Source organism: Pseudopipra pipra, chromosome 2, assembly GCF_036250125.1.
Source record: "Pseudopipra pipra isolate bDixPip1 chromosome 2, bDixPip1.hap1, whole genome shotgun sequence".
In the NCBI taxonomy this organism is placed as follows: domain Eukaryota; kingdom Metazoa; phylum Chordata; class Aves; order Passeriformes; family Pipridae; genus Pseudopipra; species Pseudopipra pipra.
The window spans coordinates 118,010,492-118,038,155 of NC_087550.1; the positions used below are offsets into that span (position 1 = coordinate 118,010,492).

Sequence of the window (27,664 nt, forward strand, 5' to 3'; positions counted from 1 at the left end):
CAGCTCCTTTATTGCTGAGTCAGACACAGCACAGAGGGGTGATGGGATCACGGGATCATGGAATGGGTTGGGAAGGAAGGGACCTTAAAGAACAGCTCATTCCAACTCCCTGTCATGGGCAGGGACACCTTCCACCAGCCCAGGTTGCTCCAAGTTTATCCAGCCTGGCCTTGGACACTTCCAGGGATCCAGGGGCAGCCACAGCTTCTCTGGGAATTCTATCCCAGCCCCTCCCCACCCTCACAGCCAGGAATTCCTTCCCAATATCCCATCTAACCCTGTCCTCTGTCACTTTGAAGCCATTCCCCCTTGTCCTGTCCCTCCAGCCCTTGGAAATAGTCCCTCTCCATCTTCCCTGGATCCCCTTCAGGCCCTGCAAGGCCACAATCAGTTCCCCCCAAAGCTTCTCCTCTCCAGGCTGAACAATCCCAGCTCTCCCAGCCTTTCCAAAAGTACTGACTGCAAGGGGTCTGTGAGGACATTCCCTGACCCCAACTCTGTTTAATCACAGAAGTAGCATCTCCAGCTCCAAAAATGGCATTTTCATGGAATCTGCTTCTGGACCTTCTTTCAGAGCAGTGGGTGCCATTTTCCCCCCTTTTCCCCCCAAACCCAACCCATTTCTGCAGCTTGGATTTGCCTCAGGAAATCAGCTGCCCCCTGAATATTTGTGCCAGGGCCTCACCACCCTCTGAGCAAAGAATTTCTTCCTAATCTCTAATCCAACGCTGCCCCCTGTTAGTTAAAAACCATTCCCCCTTGTCCTGTCACTCTCTGCCTGCTTAAAAATCCCTCTCCCTCCTTTTTATAACCCCTTCAGGCACAGGAAGGGGCTCTGAGGTCTCACCAGAGACTTTTCTTCTCCAGGCTGAGCAACCCCAGGTCCCTCAGCCTGTCAAATTGTTATGTTATATTACTATTATTATTATTATATTATATTCATTTTCAAGTGGGCTTCAAAGTCTTTGGGTTTGACTTCTCACCAAGGGTTTCCACAGAGCCAGGAGTCACTCACTGGAGCTGAAGGAATTACCAAGAAAGGCAATTCCAAGAGGTATTTTCTAAGATGTCCTGACTCCCAAGAGATTTGGGGGAGTCATGGGAACAAAATAAGGTGCTGGTGTCTTACAGACATCTAGAGAAAGTCATGCTGATGTCCCAAACCAACTCCAGCAGGTGTTTTATTTACTGGCTTTCTCTGAGGGTTCCAGTGAGTGTCTGTGTTCCTGTGGGAAATGCTGGAAGGTGACGGGCCAGGGCAGGGGCAGAGCAGAGATGAGGAACAATTTTTCCCTGCAGGAGTGGTCAGGCCTTGGAATAAGTGTCCCAGGGAGGTGGTGGAGTCCCTGTGTCTGGGAGTGTCCCAGAGGTGTCTGGATGTGGCCCCTGGGGACATGGATTGGGGGTGATCCTGGTGGTGCTGGGTGAGGGTGGCACTGGATGATCCTGAAAGCCTCTTCCAACCTGAATGACTGAATTTCTGCCTGTGCCTGTCCAGACAATAATTCCCATCAAATTGTCACAACTCATCAAGAGACCCAAGACACTTAAGAATCTGGCTCTTCCTCCACTGCTTTCACTACATATTTTTTTTTAAATCTCTTTTGAACTCAGCATTTCTATTCTCTGCTTCTGAATAAATGCTTATTTTCAAAATGGTTTCTTTTTTTTGTGAAAAGAAATCAGACTCCACTGTCAGGGAGAAGGGCAAGATGACCTAAGCCATCGTTTTCTTCTCCAACTTCTATGATTTCTATGATTCATAAAGCAATTTATGTTTTTATGAGCTGGGTCCATGGGGAAAATCATTAGCAGTAACCAGATCAAGAGTAGTGCTCCTGATGAAAATACTTTTGGTTAGGAAACTTGGTAGGAATAGTATGACTCTTAAATTAAATATTTCCCTTAGGCCATTTGACCTACCGTGCACGTCTGCTGAAAAATTAGGTTTTTTTTCTTCTTTTGACTGCTTCCCTCTGTTTTCCTCATTGAATTGTTTTAACCTACATAGCTCTGAAAAATTCACTAATGGACCAGGTGCCTGAGAGTGAGGCAAAAAGGAAAAGGCTACATGGATTTAGCCCTGGTCCAAGGTTAAGCTGGGCATTAAATGTGATTATCCCCTACTGGATATGTAGTTTTCCCAAAGAGGTTTTTGACATCCTTATATCAAAGGGCAGGAGCAGAGAAAGAGAGAGAGAGAGAGAAAGGAATATATTGCTGAGCAGGATTTGAGAAGGAGCTTAAAAAGCTGGTCCAAGAAGAGCCTTTTTAGGAAGGAATATTTCTTTTTTGCCTCCTGGCAAAGCCAGGGAGGGACACAGGGACACAGAGGAAAGGACACCCCCAGATCTTGATCTGGAGTGCTCCTGTCTCACCTGGGAGGTTCCAGGAAAGCCCATGGCCTGTGCATGTTGGGAGGGAAATCTCCAAATGCCCCCTTGCCCGGCCTGGGGTGGTTTTTTGGGAGTCCCCGAGGGCTGGTGGTGTTCAGGGCACCAGCTCTGCTGAGCCTTTCCCCTGCCCTGTCCAAGCTTTGCCCACAGATTTCCACTCCCAGAGCAGCTTCTGGGAGGAGTCAGCAGAGTCCAGGACAGGCTGGAATCCCTCATCCCGTGGCAGAAACAGGGAAGGCTCTTCCTGCACGGATCAGGCTGGGGTTGCCTCAGGATCCCTCTGAGGTTTCACCACTTCCACCTTCAGCCTTTTGTGCAAGGAAAATGAGGGAATCACAGAATATCCCCACAGGGATCATCCAAAGGTGCTCAGGACACCTCAACACTCCCCCCTGTCCCTCAGAGCGTTGTCCAAACCCTCCTGGAGCTCTGGCAGCCTTGGGGCCGTGCCCACTGCCCTGGGGAGCCTGGGTAGTGCCCACCACCCTCTGACACCTTTAGAACCTTTTCCTAATATAATAACCATAAAAGCCAAACTGTTCTCAGAAAACCCTGTTCATCCCAGCCAGGTGAAATAAAACAAAATGCCTTCATTTCTTGCTTGCTTTCTGCTGCAAGTGCCTCCATGTGTTGGGAACTGAGAGGGACAGGTACCAACTAAAAACTTGGAAACCATAACAGAGTGAACCACCATGTGATTGGAAGAGCCCCACCATGAAAGCTTATATTAGATCTTAGGAAGGAATTCCTGGCTGGGAGGGTGGGGAGGCCCTGGCACAGGTTGCCCAGAGAAGCTGTGGCTGCCCCTGGATCCCTGGAAGTGTCCAAGGCCAGGTTGGATGGGGCTTGGAGCAACCTGGGCTGGTGGAAGTTGTCCCTGGTGGCACTGGATGACCTTTAAGGTCCCTCCCAACCCAAACCATTCCATGACTCTATGAAAACATGTGAAGGAAAAGGTGCTGCTTACAGCTGAGAAAAGCAACTGAGGCTTTTTCTGCCTTTCCCAGTGTTTCCTCCCTCCCAGTCTCACAATCCAACTTTCACAAAATCTTGACTAAGGCAATTGCCTCCAAGAGCTTCCAACCTAAACAGACTCTGCCCAGGCAGAAGAAAAAAAGGGATGGGCTGCAAGGAAAGCTGGTGGTTGGGCACTGCTGGGGCTGGGGCTCTGTGTTTGTGACACTGATGGGGTGGACTTGTCCTTCAGGGATGGGGACATTCATGGTTGGCCTGTGGAAGAGTTCTGTGCAAGCACGAGCTGGCTGGGGGGGATTTACAAAAAACCACGTGTTTTACAAAATATTTTGTGTCCAGAGAAGGGAATGGAGCTGGAGAAGGGTCTGGAGAACGTGTCCTGTGAGGAGCAGCTGAGGGAGCTGGGGGGGTTTGTCTGGAGAAGAGGAGGCTCAGGGGGGACCTCATTGCTCTCTGCAACAGGAGGGTTGAAAGGAGGAGAGGAAATGGCCTCAAACTGCCCATGGGCAGGTTCAGATGAGAGATTAGAAACAATTTTTCCCTGCAGGAGTGGTCAGGCCTTGGAATAAGTGTCCCAGGGAGGTGGTGGAGTCCCTGTGTCTGGGAGTGTCCCAGAGGTGTCTGGATGTGGCCCTTGGGGACATGGATTAGGGGTGATCCTGGTGGTGCTGGGGTGGGATTGGATGACCCTGAAGGTCTCCTCCAACCCTGATGGTTGTGGGGTTCTGTGATCACTCCCCAAATCCCCAGGATGTGAATTGAAGTGTTGCTGGCTCCAAATGGGCACAGACAGGTGGGGATTGCTCTTGGTTTCCTTTCTCTGTGTGTGTGTGTATGTGCATGTCCATGGCCATCCAAGGGTGAAAAAAAGAGAAATTGAATCCAATTAAACAAAATAAAGCAGTTTATTATTGCAGAGGTTGTGGATTCCCCATCCCTGGAAGTGTCCAAGGCCAGGTTGGGTGGAGCAGAAAGACTTCCAGGACTGGGGGAGTCCAGAACCTCTCTGGGCAACCTGTGCCAGGGCCTCCCCACCCTCCCAGCCAAGAATTCCTTCCCAATATCCCACCTAACCCTGCCCTCCTTCAGCTTCAGGCCATTCCCCCTTGTCCTGTCACTCCCTGTCCTTGTGAAAATCCCTCTCCAGCTCTCTTGGAGCCCCTGGATGCACTGGAAGGACTTTATGGACTTTAACTGGCAGTGCAAAGGATTATAAAATTTTTATGAGTGCCTGGCACTCCCTGGGAATCCTTTTTATCCTCTTCCACACCTAGAACCTCAGTGGGTTTTCAGTCCTTGAGGTTTCATGGTGCAGACACTGCTTTTCCACACGGAAAAGATGGGAAAGGATTAATTTCCCTGGCATTTCTCAGCCTCGCTGCTGAGTCAGTCGACACTGGGGGATGTGAGCAGGGAATTTGTCATTTATTTTGGTTCAATAAAATCATCAAATGCGTGGAACAGGAAATCCTGTGACAACACTGCTTTTTCTGGGAGTGTGGCAGCTCAGATGGATTCGCTTGCTGAGTTATTTGGCTGTCATTTTAAAGATACACAGAAGTGTTGACAGGACAAGCTCCTTCCTCACAGAAAGCAGGGACACAGAAAACCAGAGCTGCTGCTGTGTGGGTTAGGAATGATGTTAAAACTGGCCCAGTCCTATAGAAATTATTTCAACTCCTTTTTTGAGTCACTTCAGCTGACACAGCTCTTTTTTCACCCCTCTTGAATTAGTGTGATTTTAAATTGAGGGCAGGCAGGTAGTTATTTTCAATCCTCTTTTTTTTTTGCTTTCCTTTTATAGCTAATACTCATTATTTTATTGCCTGGTGGTTGAATAGTTACAAAGGCTGTGGTGAATATTTGCAAGTGTTTACCTAAATTTGCATGATGGGATTTTCAAAGGATACAAAGCCTCATGGAATCATTGAATCATGGAATGGTTTGGGTGGGAAGGGAGCTTAAAGAACAGCTCGTTCCATCTGCCTGCCATGGGCAAGGGCACCTTCCACCAGCCCAGGTTGCTCCAAGTTTATCCAACCTGGCCTTGGACACTTCCAGGGATCCAGGGGCAGCCACAGCTTCTCTGGGAAATCTGGGCCAGGGCCTCCCCACCCTCACAAAGAGGAATTCCTTCCTAATATATAAATCCCAATATCCCATCTAACCCTACTCTCTGTCAGTTTGAAGCCATTCCCCTTGTCCTGTCCCTCCAGCCCTTGGAAATAGTCTCTCTCCACCTTTCCTGGAGATCCTTCAGGCCCTGCAAGGCCACAATCAGGTCACCCCAAAGCTTCTCCTCTCCAGGCTGAACAATTCCAGCTCTCCCAGCCTTTCCTCCCAGCAGAGCTGCTCCAGCCCTGGCATCCTCTTGGTGACCCTCCTCCATCTCTCTCTGCTGGAATCACTGGGTGAATGCTCAGCAACTGTGACAAAAGCAGAACAAGTTGAATGTATATTATTTCTGAAGGTCTTTCCTAAGCAGTCCTCAGGTCTGACTTTCTCCTGTCGGCTGCACTTCCCTACCCAGGATTTGGAGCTGTTTTAAGATCGGTGAACAAACCAAGATCTTTTTGGAGGGAGCATTTTCCAGAGAAATAGGAAACTGTGAGTGAACAAAAGGGTTGAGGCAGCTGCTGGGGCTTTGCTTCAGCTGCACAGGCTTGGAGTTGGAACCCTAGAGTGGTTTTAAGGGTGTCATATTGCCTTTATCCTTCCTAGAAGGAGCTTTCCTAACAAAGCTGGGCTGTTGGAGCACCAATCCCACTTTCCCTCTGGGCAGATGACAAATTTTCCTTCAGGGATGTTCTGGAGGGCACCCAAGATCTGTGACCTGATTGCTTCGCCCTGCTCTCCACAGGAGGTGGGAGAGGGGGTCTCCTCTTCCTCAGAGCCTCCTCTTCCTCAGGTTCTCCTCTTGCTCAGGGTCTCCTCTTCCTCAGGGCCTCCTCTTCCTCAGGACCTCCTCTTCCTCAGGTTTTCCTCTTCCTCAGGTTCTTCTCTTGCTCAATGCCTCCTCTTCCTCAGGGCCTCTTCTTCCTCAATGCCTCCTCTTCCTCAATGCCTCCTCTTCCTCAGGGTCTCCTCTTCCTCAGGGCCTCTTCTTCCTCAGGGTCTCCTCTTCCTCAGGGTCTCCTCTTCCTCAGGTTCTCCTCTTGCTCAGTGCCTCCTCTTGCTCAGGACCTCCTCTTCCTCAGGGCCTCCTCTTCCTCAGAGCCTCCTCTTCCTCAGGTTCACCTCTTCCTCAGGGTCTCCTCTTCCTCAATGCCTCCTCTTCCTCAGGTTCTCCTCTTCCTCAGGGCCTCCTCTTCCTCAGGGTCTCCTCTTCCTCAGGTTCACCTCTTCCTCAGGGTCTCCTCTTCCTCAATGCCTCCTCTTCCTCAGGGCCTCCTCTTCCTCAGGTTCTCCTCTTCCTCAATGCCTTCTCTTCCTCAGGCTCCTCAGAGCACTGGGAGAAGAGAGAGAGGGAAACTTTCACCCCCCATGGAGTGGTCAGATGGTCACCAAACAAGGTTTTGGTGGTGCCAGGACATTTTTCGAGGAGTTGCCTCGCTCAGGGGTTTCCCAAAACACCACATGTCCAAGGGAAAGACCAAATGAAGCTGTGCAGCACTTCCAGTGAACAACCCTTTCTTTGGAATATAACTGGAAGGAGTGGAAATCCACCTGCCCTGCGGTCCCTCCCAGCTTTGCCCGGCCCGGATCACCGGGAGGTTTCAGCATTCCCTCCTCCTGGGCCCACACGGAAACCCCACAGGCTTTTGCTTCCTCCTCTGCCCTTCGTGGTGAACGATGCAAAAAAGGACTTTTTATTTTCCCTCTGCATCTCCCTTTGTGCTCTTGCTCTTGGCTGCAGGTGGGAATTGTGACGAGTAAATGAGTTTTCTCTCTGTTAATGGTGAATCTTGGTCAGGCTGTTGCTGTGTCAGTGCAGGGCAGCTCCTTGAAAAGTGTGAGGGAGAGCAAAGCCTGGGAGAGGATTTATGTCCTTCCAGTGCCTGAAGGGGCTCCAAGAAGGGCGGAGAGGGACTTTTCACAAGGGCATGGAGGGACAGGACAAGAGGGAATGGCCTTAAGTTGAAGGAGAACCAGGTTAGATGGAATATTGGGAAGAAATTGGCTGTGAGAGCAGTGAAACCCTGGCCCAGGTTGCCCAGAGAAGCTGTGGCTGCCTCTGGATCCCTGGAAGTGTCCAAGGCTGGGTTGGACGGGGCTTGGAGAACATGGAGATTGTTTTAACAGAAGATGATGTTGAAAATATGACACCAAATGTGCAATAGTGATGGGAGATAAATGGGGGTTTTAAAGCTGAAGGTTCTGGATTTTACACAGCCAGAAGGAATCTCCCAGTTGGGAGAAGGCTGGAGAGGGACTTTGGACAAGGTTATGGAGTGACAGAACAAGGGGGAATGGTCTTAAATTGAAGGAGAATAAAGTTAGGTGGGATATTAGGAAGAAATTCTTGGCTGTGAGGGTGGGGAGGCCCTGGCCCAGGTTGGCCAGAGAAGCTGTGGCTGCCCCTGGATCCCTGGAAGTGTCCAGGGCCAGGTTGGAGCAACCTGGGCTAGTGGAAGGTGTTCCTGCCCGTGGCAGGGGGTGGAACTGTATTATTTCAAGGTCCCTTCCAACCCAAACCATTCCATGATTCAGTGAAAGACCATTTTGTCTCTGCATCTGAATCATAAGAGCAGGATTTGTCTGCTGTCCGAGGACACGACGTGCTCGCAAACAACTTAAACACATCCTGAAGAGATGGAAGGATGGAAACATCTTCCTTGCCTTCTTTAATCATGGAACAGATAAGGAACAGCCTGTAAAAACGGGAGGAGGCAGGAGAAAGAATCCAACCGGCCATAAACAAAAAAAATTGATATATTTTATTTTAATAGTGCCTGACCTTTATTCTGCCTTTGAGTCCATCAAGCACCAGGCCATCTTCTCCAGGCTGACCAGGCCAGAAAAGCCAGGCTGTCTCATAATAAAGACCAAAAAAAAAATAAAAATAATTTATGCCACCGTGCTGATTTAATTCTTAAGGATTCTGTTTGTCTGGCTGGGTCTGCCTCTCCCACCTACACCCTGTTCCTCATTACCTGCTCCACGTATCTCCCCGATCTCGCCGCAAACAGTTTTGGTTGACCACACCACTTCCCTCTTGAAAGTTAATGCTGTTTGACTCACTCTGCGCCGCTCGGGCCCAGCCAAAGAAAACAAGCCAAAGAATAACCTGCTTGTGTGCACTTTGGAAACTTCTCAGAGGCCCTGCTTTCAAAATGCTCCACAGTAGCTTTACTATATCTCGCCGCAGCTGCAGAGAAAAAAATGAGGGAAGCAAAAATGAAAAAAAAAAACCAACAAACCAAAAAATGGGCTGGAGAACCTAAAATAAAGGCCAGGCAGAACCACATGAAATTTTATGGGCTCTCAGTGAACTGCAGGCCTGTGTAGGCACAATGGGAGAGTTAGTCCAGAGGAGGGACCGCTTAGGAACCCGCAGATTAAAATATCCAAACTTATTTCTTTGGAAAATCAGGTATTTTCAGCTCCTGTGTGGCAAAAGCAGTCGCTGGATATGGTCAAAGGTCTTTAGTTCAAGGGAAGTGTGTAGCCCAGGCTGTACAATCTATCTGGAACAGGAGCAAAGCTCCAAGTCGTCAAAGTCTGAATGGTCTGTACCCACGGGGAGTAAATTTATTTTTGTGTTGCCAAATTCCCCTGGTTTACATAAACACTGAGCCACAGGACCTGACCTTTAAGTTGCAGGTCCCTTGTTCAACCCTGTCTGAGGCTGAGTGATTGAGACCTTCAGTGCCTGGAGACACCCATGATGAAATGTTTGTGTCTGAGCTGTCTCTTTGACCTCCAACGCCGGGATGTTTGTGCAACTCACTTTCCTGTTCCTTCATCCCCCTGGGGGCACTGCCGAGGTGACAAATCCTCTCATCCCTCACTTTTCCCACTCAGGCTGAGGGAGCACCGACCTCAGCTCGCTGGGAGCAGGGACAGGAGCCAGGGAAGGGCTGGAGCTGGGACAGGGCAGGCTCAGGGGGGATCTCAGGACAAGGTTCTTCCCCCAGAGGGTGGTGGGCACTGCCCAGGCTCCCCAGGGCAGTGGGCACGACCCCAAGGCTGCCAGAGCTCCAGGAGGGTTTGGACAACACTCTCAGGGACAGGAGGGGATCGTTGAGGTGTCTGGAGTTGGACTGGATGATCCCTGTGTGTCCTTCCCCCCTCAGGATATTCTCTGGCTCCACAATCGTGTTTCTGCAGCTTTTCTTTGCACAGAGGGGCCTTTTTTGTGCCTGTATTTTTCTTGGTTGCTCCCTGAGCTGTTGGCTGGCAGGCTGGGCCTCATTCTGCACGTCCTCTTTCCTACATATCTCCAAGTGTGACGTCTCAGCCCGTGGCTGGAGGGGATTCCTACGGCCGTTGGTTCGTGCAGGAAGACGCAAACTATAAAGAAACAAAAGAGGCTTTTGGCAACGTGGTGCTTGAGTTGGGAGTCATTCAAACGTTGTCAAGGGCTCAGCATTTTAAAAGTGCACACACTGAGATGGGGGAAAGGGAAAAGAAAGCAAAGGGGGTGATTTAGCAGACTAATTTAACTTTCACAGATAACTTCTTCCCTCCCGACTCCTAACACTCGGTTCTGCGACTTTTCCTTCGCTGCCATGACCTAATTCCTGAGGTGAACCCAGGGAATAATTGCACTTCCCCAGCAGGAATAGAGGGCACAACATCTGTCAGATTCAGCAGAAGTTCTGGTGGATGTAGAGCAAGCCAAATAATTATGAGTTTGAGTGGAGATGCACTTGTGCATCCCTGTTCGTTCGTACCTCCCGGCGGAGGGGGAGGAAGCACATTCCTGCCTCCCAAAAATTGTCAGGATTGCTTTTTCTGGCTCTGGGACCTCAGGGTGGACGTGAGGCTTTTCATACATTTGTCAGGAGGCAGGGAAAGAGCTGGAGAGACCCAGCCTGGAAGAGCCTGGGGCCTCACAGTCAGTCAGAGCAAGGGAGAGCAGAGCCTCTCCAGGGCCTTTTTCCTGAGGACTTTCCCCACTGGAGCTCTCCCAGCACAAATAAGGAGTGGAGCAGGGACTAAAAGGCCTCTCAGCCTGCAATTAGGGCAGAAAAGAAGAAACTGGCTGCTCAGGGAGGTCGTGGAGTCTCCCTCTGTGCAGACATTCCAAACCCACCTGGGCACCTTCCTGGGTCTGGGTGACCCTGCCTTGGACTGGATGATCTCCAGAGGTCCCTTCCAAACCCAACTGCTCTGGGATTCCGTCAACTGAAGGTCATTTTCTAGTGCATCTCAGGCAAAAGGGTCTTGATGCAGACTCTCCCACCTGCCCTGGTTTGTTCTGGGGCAGGATTCCCCCTTTGTGCAATTTTTTGCTCCACCTGCAGCGTCCGTGTGGGTTTGGTTTTTTCCAAAGAAGTGAGAAAAAAAAATCATCATTATGTTCTTTAACTACTGATAAAACATAGGGAAAAAAAAAAAACAGCTGCTCAGGGTGCAAGAACACCCAAGAAAGGTGCAAAAAGCTGCCTGGGGATTCCCTCAGGCAGAGCAGGGAGTCACTGGAGAGCAGGGAAGCTGCTGTGTCAATCTTTGGTCACCTGGTTGGTGTCACTCGTTCAACACACAGTGAAAATTGGAGCCACCAGTGGAAAAATTCAATGCTCAGCAAAAGAATTGTGCCTTAAAACATGTGTTTTGTCTGCAGTTCCTCGGAGTGAGGAGCAGATTTTTCCAGACAGGGCCGAGGGTTGCCAGGGCAGGGGTGTAGGAGAAGCGCATCTGGAAGGGCTTCCCAGTGTCCCAGGGTGGCTGGATGTCAGCCTGGCACCCAGGCATGGCATATCCAGCCTCATTCCCACACTTCCAGAGCCTCCTGCCTGCAGTCAGGTCAGCTCTGATGACCAGCACTGATCCTGCTGGTAATTACAGGCACGGCATGAAAATGCTGAGGATAATATCCTGTCTGCCACGGCGTTCCTGCCGTCTGGAAATGAGGCTTTGTGCTGTCCAGCACACAAGAAAAACAGCCAAAAAATATATATAATTGCTGATGAATCTGCTTGAGACTCTGACTACCTTATTTGTCCTCAGCACAGCCCTAATGCTTCTCGCTGAGGAAATAGGAAATATCCTACAACGTGTGTAATTCCTTTTTTAGGGATTTTTTACGTTGTATTTTTAACACTGGACAAGAGGTTGGTGTGAGCTCTGACACTGTCCCAAACTGAGCCTTCTGATATGCAGATAGGAAATCAGGGTGTATGAAGTATTTTATATCTGGGATATGTGCACACAGGGGAAAAAAAAATGCTGATTTATGCACTCAAGGCTCCGTTTCTGTTGTAAATATGCTTTTATTGCCAGCAGTATAGTTGCTTTTCAAGCATTTCTCAGCTTGGTAGTAATATAGAAGGATTATACTTTAATTTATAGAGTCATGGAATGGTTTGGATTGGAAGGGATCTTAGGGATCATCCAGTCATGGGCAGGGACACCTTCCACCAGCCCAGGTTGCTCCAAGTTCCATCCAACCTGGCCTTGGACACTTCCAGGGATCCAGGGGCATTCTTTTTTTTTTTTTTTGCAAGAATATATCATGTTTTGCACTAAACATACAGTGCTCACTTCCTAGAGTAATAAGAAAGGGTTATATTTTCTTCACCAAGTACAAAATAATTGCGTTAATTTGAGCTCCACGGCACAAAACAATGTTCAGCACTTTATTACCCAGACACAATGAGACGTGGGTTATTTTCTACCCCACTAGAGCTGGAGCCAAACCAAGGGCCTGAACACAAACAGCCCTGAGAAGAGGAGATGCTTGGATCGAGGTCCAACGTTGCTTCCAAAGCGCTTTTCCTTAAATTAAACCGTCGGATCTCATCACTCACCCCCTACTTTGGGAAAGTCTGGCCAGAAGCTGTATTTTCCTGTGTATAATCCTCTTTTTGGGTGTGAAAAGTTTCCATTTCCACACAGGAAAGGGGAAGGGAAGGGGGAGGAATTCGGGGAGAAAAGGCTCAGCTTAGCTAAACTCCCCTGTTGTGGTTTAACCCCAGGCGGGGTTTAAACCACGAGGCCGCTCCCTCAGTCCTGAGGGAGGGACAGGGAGGAAAACTGGGAAAGAAAAACCCACGGGTTGAGATAAGAGGAGTTTAATGATTGAAATTACAGGGGGAGAAAAAATAACAAATAAAAGGGAGACAACGAAAAGGAGAGAAATAAAACCCAAGAGAAGCGACTGCTCACCACACGCTGCCCCATCCCTGTCCCCAGGACAAGGAACATTCCCTTTGCTCTCTTCATGAGGATTTGGGGCAGAAGAGATGTGGATGGAACACAGGAAAAGCTGTGGTGCTTCTGCTCAGGAGCCTCTGGCCTGGCTGCTCAGCAGCCTCGAGTCTTTGTCAAACATTTGGGCCCACGAGCCCAAACCTTTGGGGGGTGTTTGTAGCTCTGAGGAACCAGCTGCAAAGAGAATCATGGAATCATGGAATGTCCTGAGCTGGAAGGGACCCACAGGGATCATCCAGTCCAACCAGGACACCCCAACACTCCCCCCTGTCCCTCAGAGCGTTGTCCAAACCCTCCTGGAGCTCTGGCAGCCTTGGGGCCGTGCCCACTGCCCTGGGGAGCCTGGGCAGTGCCCACCACCCTCTGGGGGAAGAACCTTGTCCTGAGATCCACCCTGAGCCTGCCCTGTCCCAGCTCCAGCCCTTCCCTCAGGTCATGGACAGTCAGATCTGTGAGGGGATGAGAGCAGGTGACAGGGGATTGGACTCATCCTGTGATGATTAAAAGAGAAAAAAAAAAATCACAGAATCATGGAATGGCTTGGGTTGGAAGGGACCTTAAAGATCATTTAGTTCCAACCCCCTGCCATGGGCAGGGATGTCCATTAATCCATCCCAGCACTGTTTGCTTATAAAATGGTCCTGGATTCCCACAAGAATTTTGTTGGCTTCGGGTGGCAGAATAAGAGCAGCGATGCCTTCCCTCACCCTCTGTTTCACCCCCTTCTGCCCCTCTGAACCCAAAAGGCATCTGATGACACTTTTAAAAACCAGATTAAAGCAGGAAACCCTTTTTCTTTTTGTGCACCTGGAGCACTGTTGTGGTCCTTGTGGGGCCCACCACGGTGTGAATCCCAGATCGAGCCACCATTCCCGATGGGCCCAACCCCAGGGGCTTCCAAAGCACTTTGTTCCCGTCTTTTCCTCTTCCAGAGCCCCAACCAGTTGGCTGTGGGCCAAGCCAAGTGCTCCACGGTCTCTTGGAGTCTATAAAGCTGCATTTCCCTCCCATTAAAGAGGGAAAACACTTTCATGTTGCGCGGCTGTAAAAGTATCGGAAGAGCCGATGTTTTCTCTGCCCTCCTTGGGTAATATTCCATGTAAAAAAAACCCCTCCTGACCTCACTGAGGCAGCACTGGAAAGGGATAAGGTAGAAAAAAAAAGCCTCAAAGCCCCCTCACAGTCAGTCAGAGCAAGGCAGAGCAGAGCCTCTCCAGGGCCTTTTTCCTGAGGACTTTCCCCACTGGAGCTCTCCCAGCACAAATAAGGAGTGCAGCAGGGACTAAAAGGCCTCTCAGCCTGCAATTAGGGCAGAAAAGAAGAAACTGGCTGCTCAGGGAGGTCATGGAGTCTCCCTCTGGGCAGACATTCCAAACCCACCTGGGCACCTTCCTGGGTCTGGGTGACCCTGCCTTGGACTGGATGATCTCCAGAGGTCCCTTCCAAACCCAACTGCTCTGGGATTCTGTGAACTGAAGGTCATTTTCTAGTGCATCTCAGGCAAAAGGGTCTTGATCCAGACTCTCCCACCTGCCCTGGTTTGTTCTGGGGCAGGATTCCCCCTTTGTGCAATTTTTTACTCCACCTGCAGCGTCCGTGTGGGTTTGGTTTTTTCCAAAGAAGAAACAAGTTAAAAAAACCATCACAGTGTTTAACTGCTGTTAAAACATAGGGGGAAAAAAGCACCAGCTGCTCAGGGTGCAATAACACCCAAGAAAGGTGCAAAAAGCTGCCTGGGGATTCCCTCAAGCAAAGCAGGGAGTCACTGGAGAGCAGGGAAGCTGCTGTGTCAGTCTCAAAGCCCCCAAACCCTGTGATTTAGCCAACCTGGCTGGATGTCCTCTTTATTCCAGTCTCTCAAACCTCCACCCTGCAAGCCAAGATGGGGGGGAAAGGAAAAATGTTGCCTTTTCTTCTCTCTGTTGGTCCCTACAAACAGATCCTTGTCAACAAAAAGCTGTGGGGACACAGGGAGTGTGAGAGGTCACGTGTCAACTCCGTGCCAAGGCCTTCCTTCAGCAGCTGGAGGCTGGATTTACTTCCCCAAAATCCTGTCTGCTTTGGGGCAGCTCCTCGTGGCCAAACTGCTGGCTCAGCAGAGCCAAACTGGCTCCCAAGCACATTCCTGCTGCTCTTTTTCATCCTGCTCTCCTGGAAAAGGGGAAGCCTGGGCTTGTGGTCACCACGTTGGGCCACAGGGTCGCTGCCTGGCTGGGGGCAAGTCACCTAATCCCTCTGTCCTTGGGTTTGCCACCTATAAAAGGGGGATAATAACAGTCCTGGGCTTTGCAGGGGTGAGCTGAGGACAACCTGCCTGCTCTTTGAGCAGGGTGTTTAGAGGGGAACTTCAAAGTGAAGCTAATAAACACCAGAACACAAGTCACCCTCACAAAGCTCTGCCCGTGCATGTAGGGTGGCTTGGGAAAACCATTCCTGTTTGGGACATTTTCCCAGTGTTACCTGCAGCTCTCAGGATGAGAGGAAAGCTGAAACAGCTCTTCTGCTCGGGGCTGGCAGGGTGGGAAGAGCCACTTTTGGAGCTACATCTTGAGGTGACAATTGCCTGGCATTGATTCTAAGTGTTTCCCACCCAAAATTAGCCCCCAAACAACAGCAGAGTTCCCCTGGGAACTGTTGGTGCTGCTCTTTCTCCTCTGAGTGTGATGACAGGAGTGGAATTCCCACGAGCCCGAGGGATCAGGCAGAGCTTGGCTGTGCTGATGCACCACTGGGATCCCCAGGCTATGGAAGAGGCTCCATGGAAGAGGGTGAAGGCTCAAACATCCCCTGCAATGCCCAAAATTCTGGGGGAAGCTCTGGGGCAGGCGGAGGCAAAGATTTCACTTGGTGGGCGCAGAGGACATCAGGAGGAATGTTGGACACCAGGAGGAATTTCTTGCTGGAAAGGGTGGTCAGGCCTTGGCAGGGGCTGCCCAGGGAGGTTTGGAGTGCCCAGCCCTGGAGGTGTCCCAGGAAGGCCTGGATGTGGCACTCAGTGCTCTGGGCTGGGGGACAAGGTGGGGATGGGGCACAGGGTGGACTGGGTGACCTTGGAGGGCTTTTCCAACCTCAGGGACTGTGTGAGACAGGCACAGACCCTCCCATCAGCTTTGAGGGATCCAGCCTGGGAACAGGATGCCCTGTGGTGACCTGGGGAGGACGCTAAGCCTGGCTTAATTTGCCAGAGCAGGCTGGGCTTTGTCTGCCCTGCCCGGCGTCGTGTGCCAGCCTGGCACAAACTTAGTCCCTGAGTGAGACTCAAAGCAGGGAGTGAATTCCTGCCTCAGCAGCCCTCGTCCTGTTGGCCTCAGAGGAGCTGCTCAGCTCCACGAGAGGCTGTTGGCACAGGGGCTGGCACTGCTGGGATGTGGGAAGGGAAGGTGGCAGGGGGGTCACGCTGGGCTCCCTCCCCCAGGAGCAGGAGATGCCCGAGGAGGATGTGAAATCAAGAATAAATGACATCAAGGGGATGGATTTGGAAGGGTCTGGCGGCTCTTGGCTCTGCAAGCCCTGGGCTGAGCCTGCTGAAGCTTAAAAATAATCCAAATGCATGAGGTATTTTACACATCTTGTATGACTCTGCATGTTGGCTTTCCAGTCCAGGGTCAGCAGCCCGAGGCTGGAGGCAGCTCCAGCTCTGCTCTGCTGACAAATGAAACCTTTGCTCTTGACCAACCAGAATGGCAGATAAAAGTCCTTTTCATCTGTCTTTGCTTCTCCCCTCTTTTTGTTTTGTTTTCTTTTTTTTTTCTTTTCTTTTCCTTTTTTTTTTTTTGAAGCCCTAATGGGTCTCTTTAATGACGAAACCGCTACTATATAATACGTCCTTTTTATATTTTAATTCCTCCCCCACTCCCCCTCGGGATAATTTACAGCACAGTGTGGAATCTGAGCCCGCTCCAGCCGTGCCAAAGGGCCCTGGCAGCAGGAAGAAAGGCTCAGCCACTGCCATTTGGAACCAGGAGCCGAGTTATAAAATTTAATTTTAGAAATGCAGCTACTGGGAACCGCTTTTAAATGCACATTTTCCTCGTGGTGCATAAAGTGGAGCTGTTGGGGTGGCTTGAAAGAGGGCTCTGTGGAGGAAGGGGCCTACTGGGCTCTCCAGAGGACTTTTGCTGCTTGTTCAGTGTTGGAAGCTGGATTTTTGGGAATGCTGGTGGATTCAGTGCTATGGGGGTTGTGGAATAGGGCACGGTGGGTTGGTTTTAGGAGTTTTGTGCCAGTCTTTCTGTGAGCTGAGGGAGGAACAGCACTGGGCACCTCCCTGCAGGGAGGCTGGAGGTGCAAAGGAAGCTGCAGAGGGCAATTCTTCCAGCAGGGAAAGGAAAATCAGGAGCAGACAGACATCAGATCATGGTGTTCCACGGAAAGCAGGGATAATGCCACCTTCTCATGGAATTATGGAATGGTTTGGGTTGGAAGGAGCCTTAAAGATCATGCAGTGCCACCCCCTGCCATGGGCAGGGGCACCTTCCACCAGCCCAGGTTGCTCCAAGCCCCATCCAGCCTGGCCTTGGACACTTCCAGGGATCCAGGGGCAGCCACAGCTTCTCTGGGAATTCTATCCCCACCCTCTCAGGGAAGGATTTCTCCCTGCCATCTGATCTGAACCTGCCCTCTTTCAGTTTAAAGCCATTCCCCCTCGTCCTGTCACAAGTTCCCTCGTTTCTTCAAGGGAGCAAGTAGAGAAAAAAAAGATGTTTGACCTCTGGGCTGGAGATTTAGCACTGACATTGGAGTCCTGACAGGGTGACAGTGTCCAGTGGGAAGAAGGGAAGGGATAACCATGAATATTCATGAGGCAGCTGATTTCCTGAGGCAAATCCAAGCTGCAGAAATGGGTTGGGTTTGGGGGGAAAGGAGGGACAGTGGCACCCACTGCTCTGCAACAGGGTCCCTAAGCAGAAGGAGTGAAAATGATATTTTTGGAGCTGGGGATGCTACTCCATTGACTAAATCCAGCTGGAGGCAGGGAATGTCCTCATTCCAGTCAGTCCCTTTGGAAAGGCTGGGAGAGCTGGGATTATTCAGCCTGGAGAGGAGAAGCTTTGGGGGGACCTGATTGTGGCCTTGCAGGGCCTGAAGGGGCTCCAGGAAAGATGGAGAGAGACTATTTCCAAGGGCTGGAGGGACAGGACAAGGGGAATGGCTTCAAACTGCCAGGGAGTAGGGTTAGATGGGATATTGGGAAGGAATTCTTCCCTGGGAGGGTGGGGAGAGGCTGGGATAGAATTCCCAGAGAAGCTGTGGCTGCCCCTGGATCCCTGGAAGTGTCCAAGGCCAGGTTGGATACACTTGGAACAACCTGGGCTGGTGGAAGGTGTCCCTGCCCATGGCAGGGGTTTTGGAACTGAATCATATTTAAGTTCCCTTCTGACCCAAACCATTCCATGATTCCATGATGATTCTTTTACCCTGCCCTGCATTTGGAGAGAGCACTTCAGAAAGCAGAACCTGTGTGATTTGGGGCTTTCTGCTGAAGGGCTGTTTTCTGTGACCTTTCAGCAGGAAAAGCCCTTTTTGGGAATGGGCTTTTTTTCTCCTATTTCCAACATCCCACCTAACACAAGGCTGCTGGGGGAGGTTTCCATTCCTACCCCAGAGCGTGGTGTCACAGCCTTCCAGGAGAAGGATTTGAAGGATAGCTCATAAAGCTGGAAAATAATGGACACCAAAATGCTTTGCACAGTTGTGCCCACAGATCAGCTCTTAAGAGAGTGGGGAAAGGATTCATGATTTGTGCTTTTCCTGGGGAAAAAGTGCTCCAGCAGGTGGGACATCCCTCCTATGCTCCCCCTGTGCTGTCCCTGTGGTTGCTGGTTGACACACAGAGGATCCCAGTGCAGAGAGCAGCTCCAGGGAACACAGAAATATGTTCCCTTAGTCATTCCAGCTGGGTTTGGATGTGCCCAACACTGTCCTGCAGCTTGGGCTCTCCAGCACCTTCCCTGTCCCCTCCCAGCCCCGGAGCTTCCTGGGGACTGTGCTCCAAAGGCTGCTCCAGGGAGCTCTGGACCCTCTAATTCCAAGACCCCTCTGCACTGGCTGATGCTGTAAAAGCAGCATTTCCTCTCTTGGAGCTGGATGTCTGTTGGGACCTCACGTTCCTGAAGCTCCTGATGTGGATTCATGATTCCAGTTTTGACTCTTCCACTTCTTCTGGGTTTTATTTCCTATTCCTGCCCATAAAGCCACTGCAAAAGACTCCAAAAATAGGACTAATTATGGGGCCTTGTGACAATCTGGGGTTTTATTTTTGAGGAGTTATTCCAGTGCAGGTTTAGCACGGGGGTCACTCGACATTTCCTCCTTTTAGAAACCCCTTCTCCCCTCATGGGAGGTGCAGGAAGGCACTGAAATTTTCAGTGGATCTGGTTCTTCAGGACCAGGCCACGATGCAATGCATGCCTCGTGCCTCCTGTTCCTGCAGAGAAGTGGTTGCAGCTCCAAATTTCACACAGTCCCAGGGCAGAGACTTTAGCAGCGGATCAGGGGTTAAAAAAAACAACAAAGGGGGAAAAACCCAAAAGAATAAATCAAACCAACAGACCTCGTGTACCAGTGAGATTTTCTGATGTTTTTCCCCCTCCCTCCCCACAACAGGACACCGTCAGAAGATAGATGAGCAGACGAAGCCTGGCAGTCTGTCCTTCTCTGAGCGCCTGAGCGAGCTGGAGCAGCTGCGGCGCACGGCCATGAGGGTCAGCCCACACCACCCACCCCCCCCAGCCAACCCACGGGCCTCCCTCAACCACTCCACTGCTTTTAACCCTCAGCCTCAGAGCCAGATCCAGGGTAAGTACCCGAAATCCTCCCCCTACTCGCCTGCCTCCACCTTCCCCAGCCCTGAGCCTGCCGACCACTGCCCCCCTGCCATCCCTTCTGGGCCCTCCTTGGATACCTTTCGGCCTTTAATGAGTGCAAAGAGGGGCTTCCTGACATGTGTGTGTGTTTTGAAAAGCCATTCCTACCCCAGAGCGTGGTGTCACAGCCTTCCAGGAGAAGGATTTGAAGGATATCTCATAAAGTTGGAGAGCAATGGACACCAAAATGCTTTGCACAGTTGTGACCACAGATCAGCTCTTAAGAGAATGGGAAAAGGATTTATGATTTAGCTTTTCCTGGGGAAAAAGTGCTCCAGCAGGTGGGACATCCCTCCTGTGCTCCCCCTGTGCTGTCCCTGTGGTTGCTGGTTGACACACAGAGGATCCCAGTGCAGAGAGCAGCAACAGGGAACGGGTAGAAATGTGTTCCCTTAGTCATTCCAGCTGAATTTGGATGTGGCAGATTTGAAGGGGTCCACACTGTCTCTCTTCCCAGCTCAGTGCAGCTGTTTTGTTGTCCTTGCCTGTGCCAGAACTGTAACACCTTAAAATCCATTGTTCTCCTTGCAAAGAAGCATCATTCCAGGGCTTTTTCCATGCCTAGATGTATTTCCCAATGGATATTTGTCAATTAGTGTGCTTGGGTGAGAGAGAAACACTGTCAACACTTTGCTTTGACCTTTCCCAGGGAGCTTTGCAAAGAGCTTCATCCCCCAAAAACAACCTCTTCGTGCTGAGCCATCCTTGGGAGCTCTGGGTGGATTTCTGTGGTTTTCCAGCGGGTTTTGTTTAAATGAAAACGTGCAAAGTGGTGACTCAGCAGCCTGATTTGCTCAGTGGTGCCAGGGAAACCCAGTCATCCAGCTTGGAATCTCCCCTGCCATCCCTAGAGCCCAGTCTGTCCCTGCTAAAACCAGGGATGTGTCCCTGGGATGAGCTGAAACTCGGGGAGCAGTGAGTCGGGTCACTCAGCACCAGCTGTTACCATCAGAATGCAGGTTCATGGGCAGATGCACCCAAAAAAAGGTGTGTGGACAGTGTTCATTTTTAGCAGGTGCTGTTCCTGGGGGAGTTTTGCCTCTGTTCTTCCACCCAAAGTGAAATTATCTCAGTCAGGGTTCAGCGCTGGGGTCTTGGAAAGAAATGGTTTCTGTGAATCAAAATAAGTTCTTGTTTTGGCATTAATTTTTAAGAGCAGGGTGCTCTTTCTTGCAAGCAGAAAAGGTTATTTCATTTACCTAAGGCAAGCCTAGTTACATTTTTCTATTCCTAAGGTTTAGAAGGTCTTTGGTTTAGTGAAATCTGTTGCAAAGCTGCTGCTTTTCAGGTATGTTTGAGAAGTCATCATAAAATCATGGAATGGTTTGGGTTGGGAGGGACCTTAATCATCTATTTTCACCCTCTACCATGGGCAGGGACACCTTCCACCACACCAGGTTGTTCCAACCCTATCCAGCCTGGCCTTTGGACACTCCCAGGGATCCAGAGGCAGCCACACCTCTGGGAAATCTCTGCTAGTGCCTCCCCACCTTCACAGAGAAGGATTTCTTCCCATTATCTAATCAAAACCTACTAAAAACCCACTGATTTTTGCTGCTGGCAATCAGCACACTTTGTCCTGTGCCAGGCAAAGCACAGAGAGAAGGTGGAAGGACCACCCAGCTCCTTCCCTGCCCAGGTGGAGGATCCAACCCAGCCCCTCACAATCCCACCTCTCCCTTCCCTGCCCTGCAGAGTGAACCCCTTTGGGTCTCTCCTGTGCTCCTGTGAAAGAAAACACGGATATTTTCGTGGCTGACACGACGTGGGTGGAGGTGTGGGTGGCACACTCACATTCCTCAGCTTCTTGGGAACTCTCTGTGCTTGGCAGAGTATGGGGTTTAACACCAAGGATCCCTCTTCCCTGGCTCCCTGTGGAAGCCCCTCTCCTGCCCAGCAGCAGATCCACGGATTTTCACACCCAGCTGTGGATCCAGCTGCTCTCCCCACAAACAGCTTTGCTCTGCTTTGCTCTTTGCAAACAGCATTTTAATGGGTTTTACCCCGGGATGCAGCCCGGGAAGAGACAGAGATGGAAGCACTGAGGTTTCCTCATGGACACCCTCCTGTTCTCCTGGTTTCCCTTTCCCCCTGGCTCCAAAATGTGTGTTGTCTGCTGAGCACCTTGAGGCTTGTGGTCATTGCCCATAAAATAAACCCCAAACAGAAGCTCCCTCGTTACTGCCCATATAACAAACCCCAAAGTGAAGCTCCCTTGTTTGGGACCATCTCTGCTGCAGTCGCCTTTTGACTTCCAGGGTTCAACTTTTCAGGGTCAGTGGGGAAAAGGGAAAGGGTAGAAAAGGGAATAGGGTGGGAAAGAGCTCCAGCACCATCATTTTTCCACAGAATCACAGAATATCCCCAGTTGGAAGGGACCCACAAGGATCCCTGAGTCCAACCCCTGGCCTTGCATGGGTTTTCCTCGGTGTTCAAAGTGTAATTGGTTTTAGGGTTGATCCCCTCTGTGACCTCTTGGGAGTTGGGATATTTGATTTTTTCACTGTTATTATTTTTGTTTATTACATTTCTGAGCAGAGGGTTACAAACAAACATGGCCAGCAGGTCAAGGAAGGGTTTAACACCAAGGATCCCTCTTCCCTGGCCCCCTGTGGAAGTCCCTCTCCTGCCCAGCAGCAGATCCATGGATTTTCACACCCAGCTGTGGATCCAGCTGCTCTCCCCACAAACAGCTTTGCTCTGCTTTGCTCTTTGCAAACAGCATTTTAATGGGTTTTACCCCGGGATGCAGCCCGGGAAGAGACAGAGATGGAAGCACTGAGGTTTCCTCATGGACACCCTCCTGTTCTCCTGGTTTCCCTTTCCCTCTGGCTCCAAAATGTGTGTTGTTCATTGAGCACCTTGAGGCTTGTGGTCACTGCCCATAAAACAAACCCCAAAGTGAAGCTCCCTCGTTTGGGACCATCTCTGCTGCAGTCGCCTTTTGACTTCCAGGGCTCATCTTTTCAGGGTCAGTGGGGAAAAGGGAAAGGGTGGGAAAGGGAACAGGGTGGGAAAGAGCTCCAGCACCATCACTTTTCCACAGTATCACAGAATATCCCCAGTTGGAAGGGACCCACAAGGGTCCCTGAGTCCAACTCCTGGCCCTGTATGAGTTTTCCTCGGTGTTCAAAGTGTGATTGGTTTTAGGGTTGATCCCCTCTGTGACCTCTTGTAGGAGTTGGGATATTTGATTTTTTCACTGTTATTATTTTTGTTTATTACATTTCTGAGCAGAGGGTTACAAACAAACATGGCCAGCAGGTCAAGGAAGGGTTTAACACTAAGGATCCCTCTTCCCTGGCTCCCTGTGGAAGCCCCTCTCCTGCCCAGCAGCAGATCCATGGATTTTCACACCCAGCTGTGGATCCAGCTGCTCTCCCCACAAACAGCTTTGCTCTGCTTTGCTCTTTGCAAACAGCAGTTTAATGGGTTTTACCCCGGGATGCAGCCCAGGAAGAGACAGAGATGGAAGCACTGAGGTTTCCTCATGGACACCCTCCTGTTCTCCTGGTTTCCCTTTCCCCCTGGCTCCAAAATGTGTGTTGTTCATTGAGCACCTTGAGGCTTGTGGTCACTGCCCATAAAATAAACCCAAAAGTGAAGCTCCCTCGTTACTGCCCATAAAACAAACCCCAAAGTGAAGCTCCCTTGTTTGGGACCATCTCTGCTGCAGTCGCCTTTTGACTTCCAGGGCTCATCTTTTCAGGGTCAGTGGGGAAAAGGGAAAGGGTGGGAAAGGGAATAGGGTGGGAAAGAGCTCCAGCACCATCATTTTTCCACAGAATCACAGAATATCTCCAGTTGGAAGGGACCCACAAGGATCCCTGAGTCCAACTCCTGGCCCTGCACAGGTTTTCCTCAGTGTTCAAAGTGTGATTGGTTTTAGGGTTGATCCCCTCTGTGACCTCTTGTGGGAGTTGGGATATTTGATGTTTTTACTGTTGTTATTTTTGTTTATTACATTTCTGAGCAGAGGGTTACAAACAAACATGGCCAGCAGGTCAAGGAAGGGGAATTGGGGTTGTTTAGCCTGAAGAAGAGAAGCTTTGGGGTGGCCTAATTGTGGCCTTCCAGGACCTGAAGGGAAGTTACAGGGAGGATGGAGAAAGATTATTTCCAGGGGCCTGGAGTGACAGGACAAGGGGAATGGCTTCAAACTGACAAAAAGCAGGGTTAGATGGGATATTGGGAAGGAATTCCTGGCTGAGAGGGTGGGGAGGGGCTGGGATAGAATTCCCAGAGAAGCTGTGGCTGCCCCGGGATCCCTGGAAGTGTCCAAGGCCAGGTTGGATAAACTTGGAGCAGCCTGGGCTGGTGGAAGGTGTCCCTGCCCATGGCAGGGGGTGGCACTGGATTATTTTAAGGTCCCTCCCAACCCAAACCATTCTGGGATTTTGTGATTCCAGGAGAACTTCTGAACATCTCATTGCTAGAACTTTCTGCCCATCTTTGCATCCTGAACCACTTCTAGAAACTGGAAACAACTGGGAAGTTCCTGATGGAACTTTCTCCCTGGAGAGAGCACGGAGTGGTTTTTATAGGGGCACAAAACAAGGCATTAAAACCCCCAGACATTGCTAAATTCCAAGCAGTAGCCTTAAACTCTGCTTTAACTCACACCAGCAGGAATCACAAGTTCTATTCCTCCAAGCCCAATTACCTTTCTGTAAAAAAAAAAACAAAACTGATTCAAAAATACAAAAATAGAGATGTCAGGATTTAAAGGGGCAGGTTGCCACGCCACTGAACCGCTGTTTATTTGTTGAGGTTTTCATCTAGAAAAGGCTCGAGGTTAATTTTAACTTCCCCTTTTACCAAGTCTTGACTCTGAGCTTGAAGCCTCTGGTGTCAGGGACACAAATCCCAGCCAGTCAAAGAGACCATAAATTGCCTTTAATCGAGTTTTCTGCTTCTTTCATATCACAGGGGAGGCAGAAAATCCACCTGTTCACTTGAAAGGTTTAACCCACGGGGAAAAAAAAGGGGGGACAGGAGGGGAGGAGGAGCCTCCCCCACATCACACATGGTTTGTGTTGAGTTGAAAAATCCCTTTGTGCCCAGAGCCGAGCGTGTAATGGCCCAGGGTTTGACCTCCACCTCCTCCAGCCAGGGAACCTCAACTCACCCCTTCCTCTGGGCAGAGGGGGAAAAGAAAACAGGCAGAGCCATGGGAGCTGGGCTGAGGGGCTTCTTAGACCCTCCACGACCATTGAAGTATTATATATAATAAATATAAATATATCTGTATTATTTTATATTTATTTTATATATTTATTATATTAAATATATTAAATAAACATTAAATTTACACAATTATATTTGTAATATTAAATAAACATTAAATATATATCTATTTATATTATATCTATTTCTAAATATATCTATTTATATTTATTATATATGTAACATCTAATATTAATATATTTTAATATTAATATATATTAATACTACTACATATCATAATATTATATATACTATATACCATACACTATATATTATATAATATTTCATACATTATATATTATATATTATATATTATACACTATACATTATATATTATATATTATATATTATATATTATATATTATATATTATATATTATATATTATATATTATATATTATATATTATATATTATATATTATATTATATATTATACATTATATATTATATATTATATATTATACATTATATATTATATATTATATATTATATATTATATATTATATATTATATATTATATATTATATATTATATATATTAACACCCAGCTGAATTTTCAGCACTAAAATCCAAATTACTGATTTTAATTTTAACCAGAGTAGGTCGATCTGTGACTCAAGATGTAAATGTAAGGTTCCTTTAGAGCACAATTTTTTTTTAGGGCCAGCAGAAAATATTTTAAATGTCCCCAAGGCCAAGGATATTCTTTTGGAGCCATTGAAGCCGAGTTAATAAAATGCATAAATAAAGGTCTTAACTAGGGGGGTGAGGAATATCACCCCAAAAAACATGGGCTTACAATCACTTCATAACAATATAACAGTAATAGAAGTGATAAGTAATATTAATAATATAAATACAACATATAAATATATTATATTATTTATTTATTTATTTATATTAATATATATTGATTTATGTATTGTAGTATTATACTGTTTATTATAAATAATTTATATTTATATTAATTTATATCATACATACATATTACATATAAATATAAATTTATATATTATATATTATGAATATTATATATTATATAAATATATAATATATATAAATATATAGTATATATAAATATATAAGTATATATTATAAATATATATAATATAAATATATAAAAATATATAAGTATATACTATATATAAATATATTCTATATTTATAAATATATAAGTATATAGTATATATAAATATATACTATATATAAAAATATATAAGCATATACTATATATATAAATATATAGCATATATAAAAATATATTATTTATTATAAATAATAAAAATTAAAAATAGCCATAACTAATTTTTTTTCTTTTCAAATGAGCCCAAACAATTTTCATGGAATCATGGAATGGTTTGGTTTGGAAGGGACCTTCAAGCCCATCCAACCCAATCCCTGCCATGGGCAGGGACACTTTCCACCCTCCAAGGTTGCTCCAAACCCCTTCCAACCTGGCCTTGAACGTTCTCAACTTTTTGCCCACTGTTTGGATGTTTATTTATTAATTTATTAATAAATTAATAAATAATTATTTATTTATTAATTACCCATAGTTTTTAAAAAAAAGATACATAAAATAAAGCTATAAAAAAAAGAACCAATCCCTGCAATCCCCTCAAGCTCCACGCTTCTGGTTCTTTTTTATGCTTTTATAGCCTTAAAACCCCCGAGTTCTCTCTTTTTCCTTCCATTTTGTAACCTTAGACGTTAAGTTTCACCTGGGACCCAACTTTTATGGCCAAACCTGAAATCCCAGAGGCCCGCAGGGATCATTTCAGGCTCAGCTCTTTGAATCAGCCCCAAACACGAGGCCTGGGGGGTTATTTTGTTCCAGGCCCGGCCTTTTGTCTCCCTCCAGGTTCAACGGGCTCTGGTCGAGAGACCTTTCAAGGTCCTTGGCTCCCGTAATCTCCTGCCAGCAAAAAACAAGTTTATCAGGAGCTCCCGGGAGCAGGAGGGGAGTCAAGGGCAGCCTTTAAACCCAGGGAATTCCGATGGCTTTGTTCCTCCTCCCGCTCCAGTTTGGGATATTTCCGCTTTTAAATCAGCTGAGATTTAGGAATCAGCGTTCCCGAGGGGCTTTGATGGGGTTGTGGTTCTGCCCCCGCGTTCTGCTGCTGCCAAATGCAGTTTTGGGGCACTTTGGAGGGGCTGGTGAAGGTGTTTGTAGCTCCCTGCCGAGGCACATCCACAGTCCCTCAGGAGCAGGGCTTTGCCGGCTCTTCCCGTGGTGTAACAGGTTAAATGTTGATTTATTCACGTTCCCCTCGGACACGGCGCCGTCTCCTCGTCTCCAGCCCGGAGCGCTGGTGGAGAGAGGGCACTTGGGGGGTTCAGCTGGGGAGAGACCTCACTGCAGCTACAAGTTCTGAGCTCTGCTCGCTGGGAGCAGGGACAGGAGCCAGGGAAGGGCTGGAGCTGGGACAGGGCAGGCTCAGGGGGGATCTCAGGACAAGGTTCTTCCCCCAGAGGGTGGTGGGCACTGCCCAGGCTCCCCAGGGCAGTGGGCACGGCCCCAAGGCTGCCAGAGCTCCAGGAGCATCTTTTCAAGAGGAAGAGAGAAAGAGAAAGAGAGAAGAGAGAGAGAAAAAAAGAAAAAGGAAGGAAGAAAGGAAGAAAGAAAAAGAAAGAAAGAAGGAGAGAAAGAAAGAGAGAAAGAGAAAGAAAGAGAGAGAGAAAGAAAATGAAAGAAAGAAAGGAAGAAAAAGAAAGAAAGAAGGAAAGAGAGAGAAAGAAAGAAAGAGAGAGAAAGAAAGAAAGAAAATGAAAGAAAGGGAAAGAAAGAAAGAAGGAAAGAGAGAGAAAGAAAGAAAGAAAGAAGGAAAGAGAGAGAAAGAAAGAAAGAAAGAAAGAGAGAAAGAAAGAGAGAAAGAAAGAAAGA

At 48.4% G+C, this 27,664-nt stretch overlaps 1 protein-coding gene across 1 annotated transcript in view; it reads left to right on the forward strand.

Moving 5' to 3' along the window:
• Positions 1 to 27,664, forward strand: part of RUNX1 (RUNX family transcription factor 1) — a 95,392-nt gene that overhangs the window by 28,670 nt on the left and 39,058 nt on the right. The window contains exon 4 of the mRNA XM_064647120.1: positions 19,296 to 19,487. Coding sequence (XP_064503190.1) covers positions 19,296 to 19,487 — 192 coding nt within the window. The remainder of the gene's footprint in view (positions 1 to 19,295; positions 19,488 to 27,664) is intronic.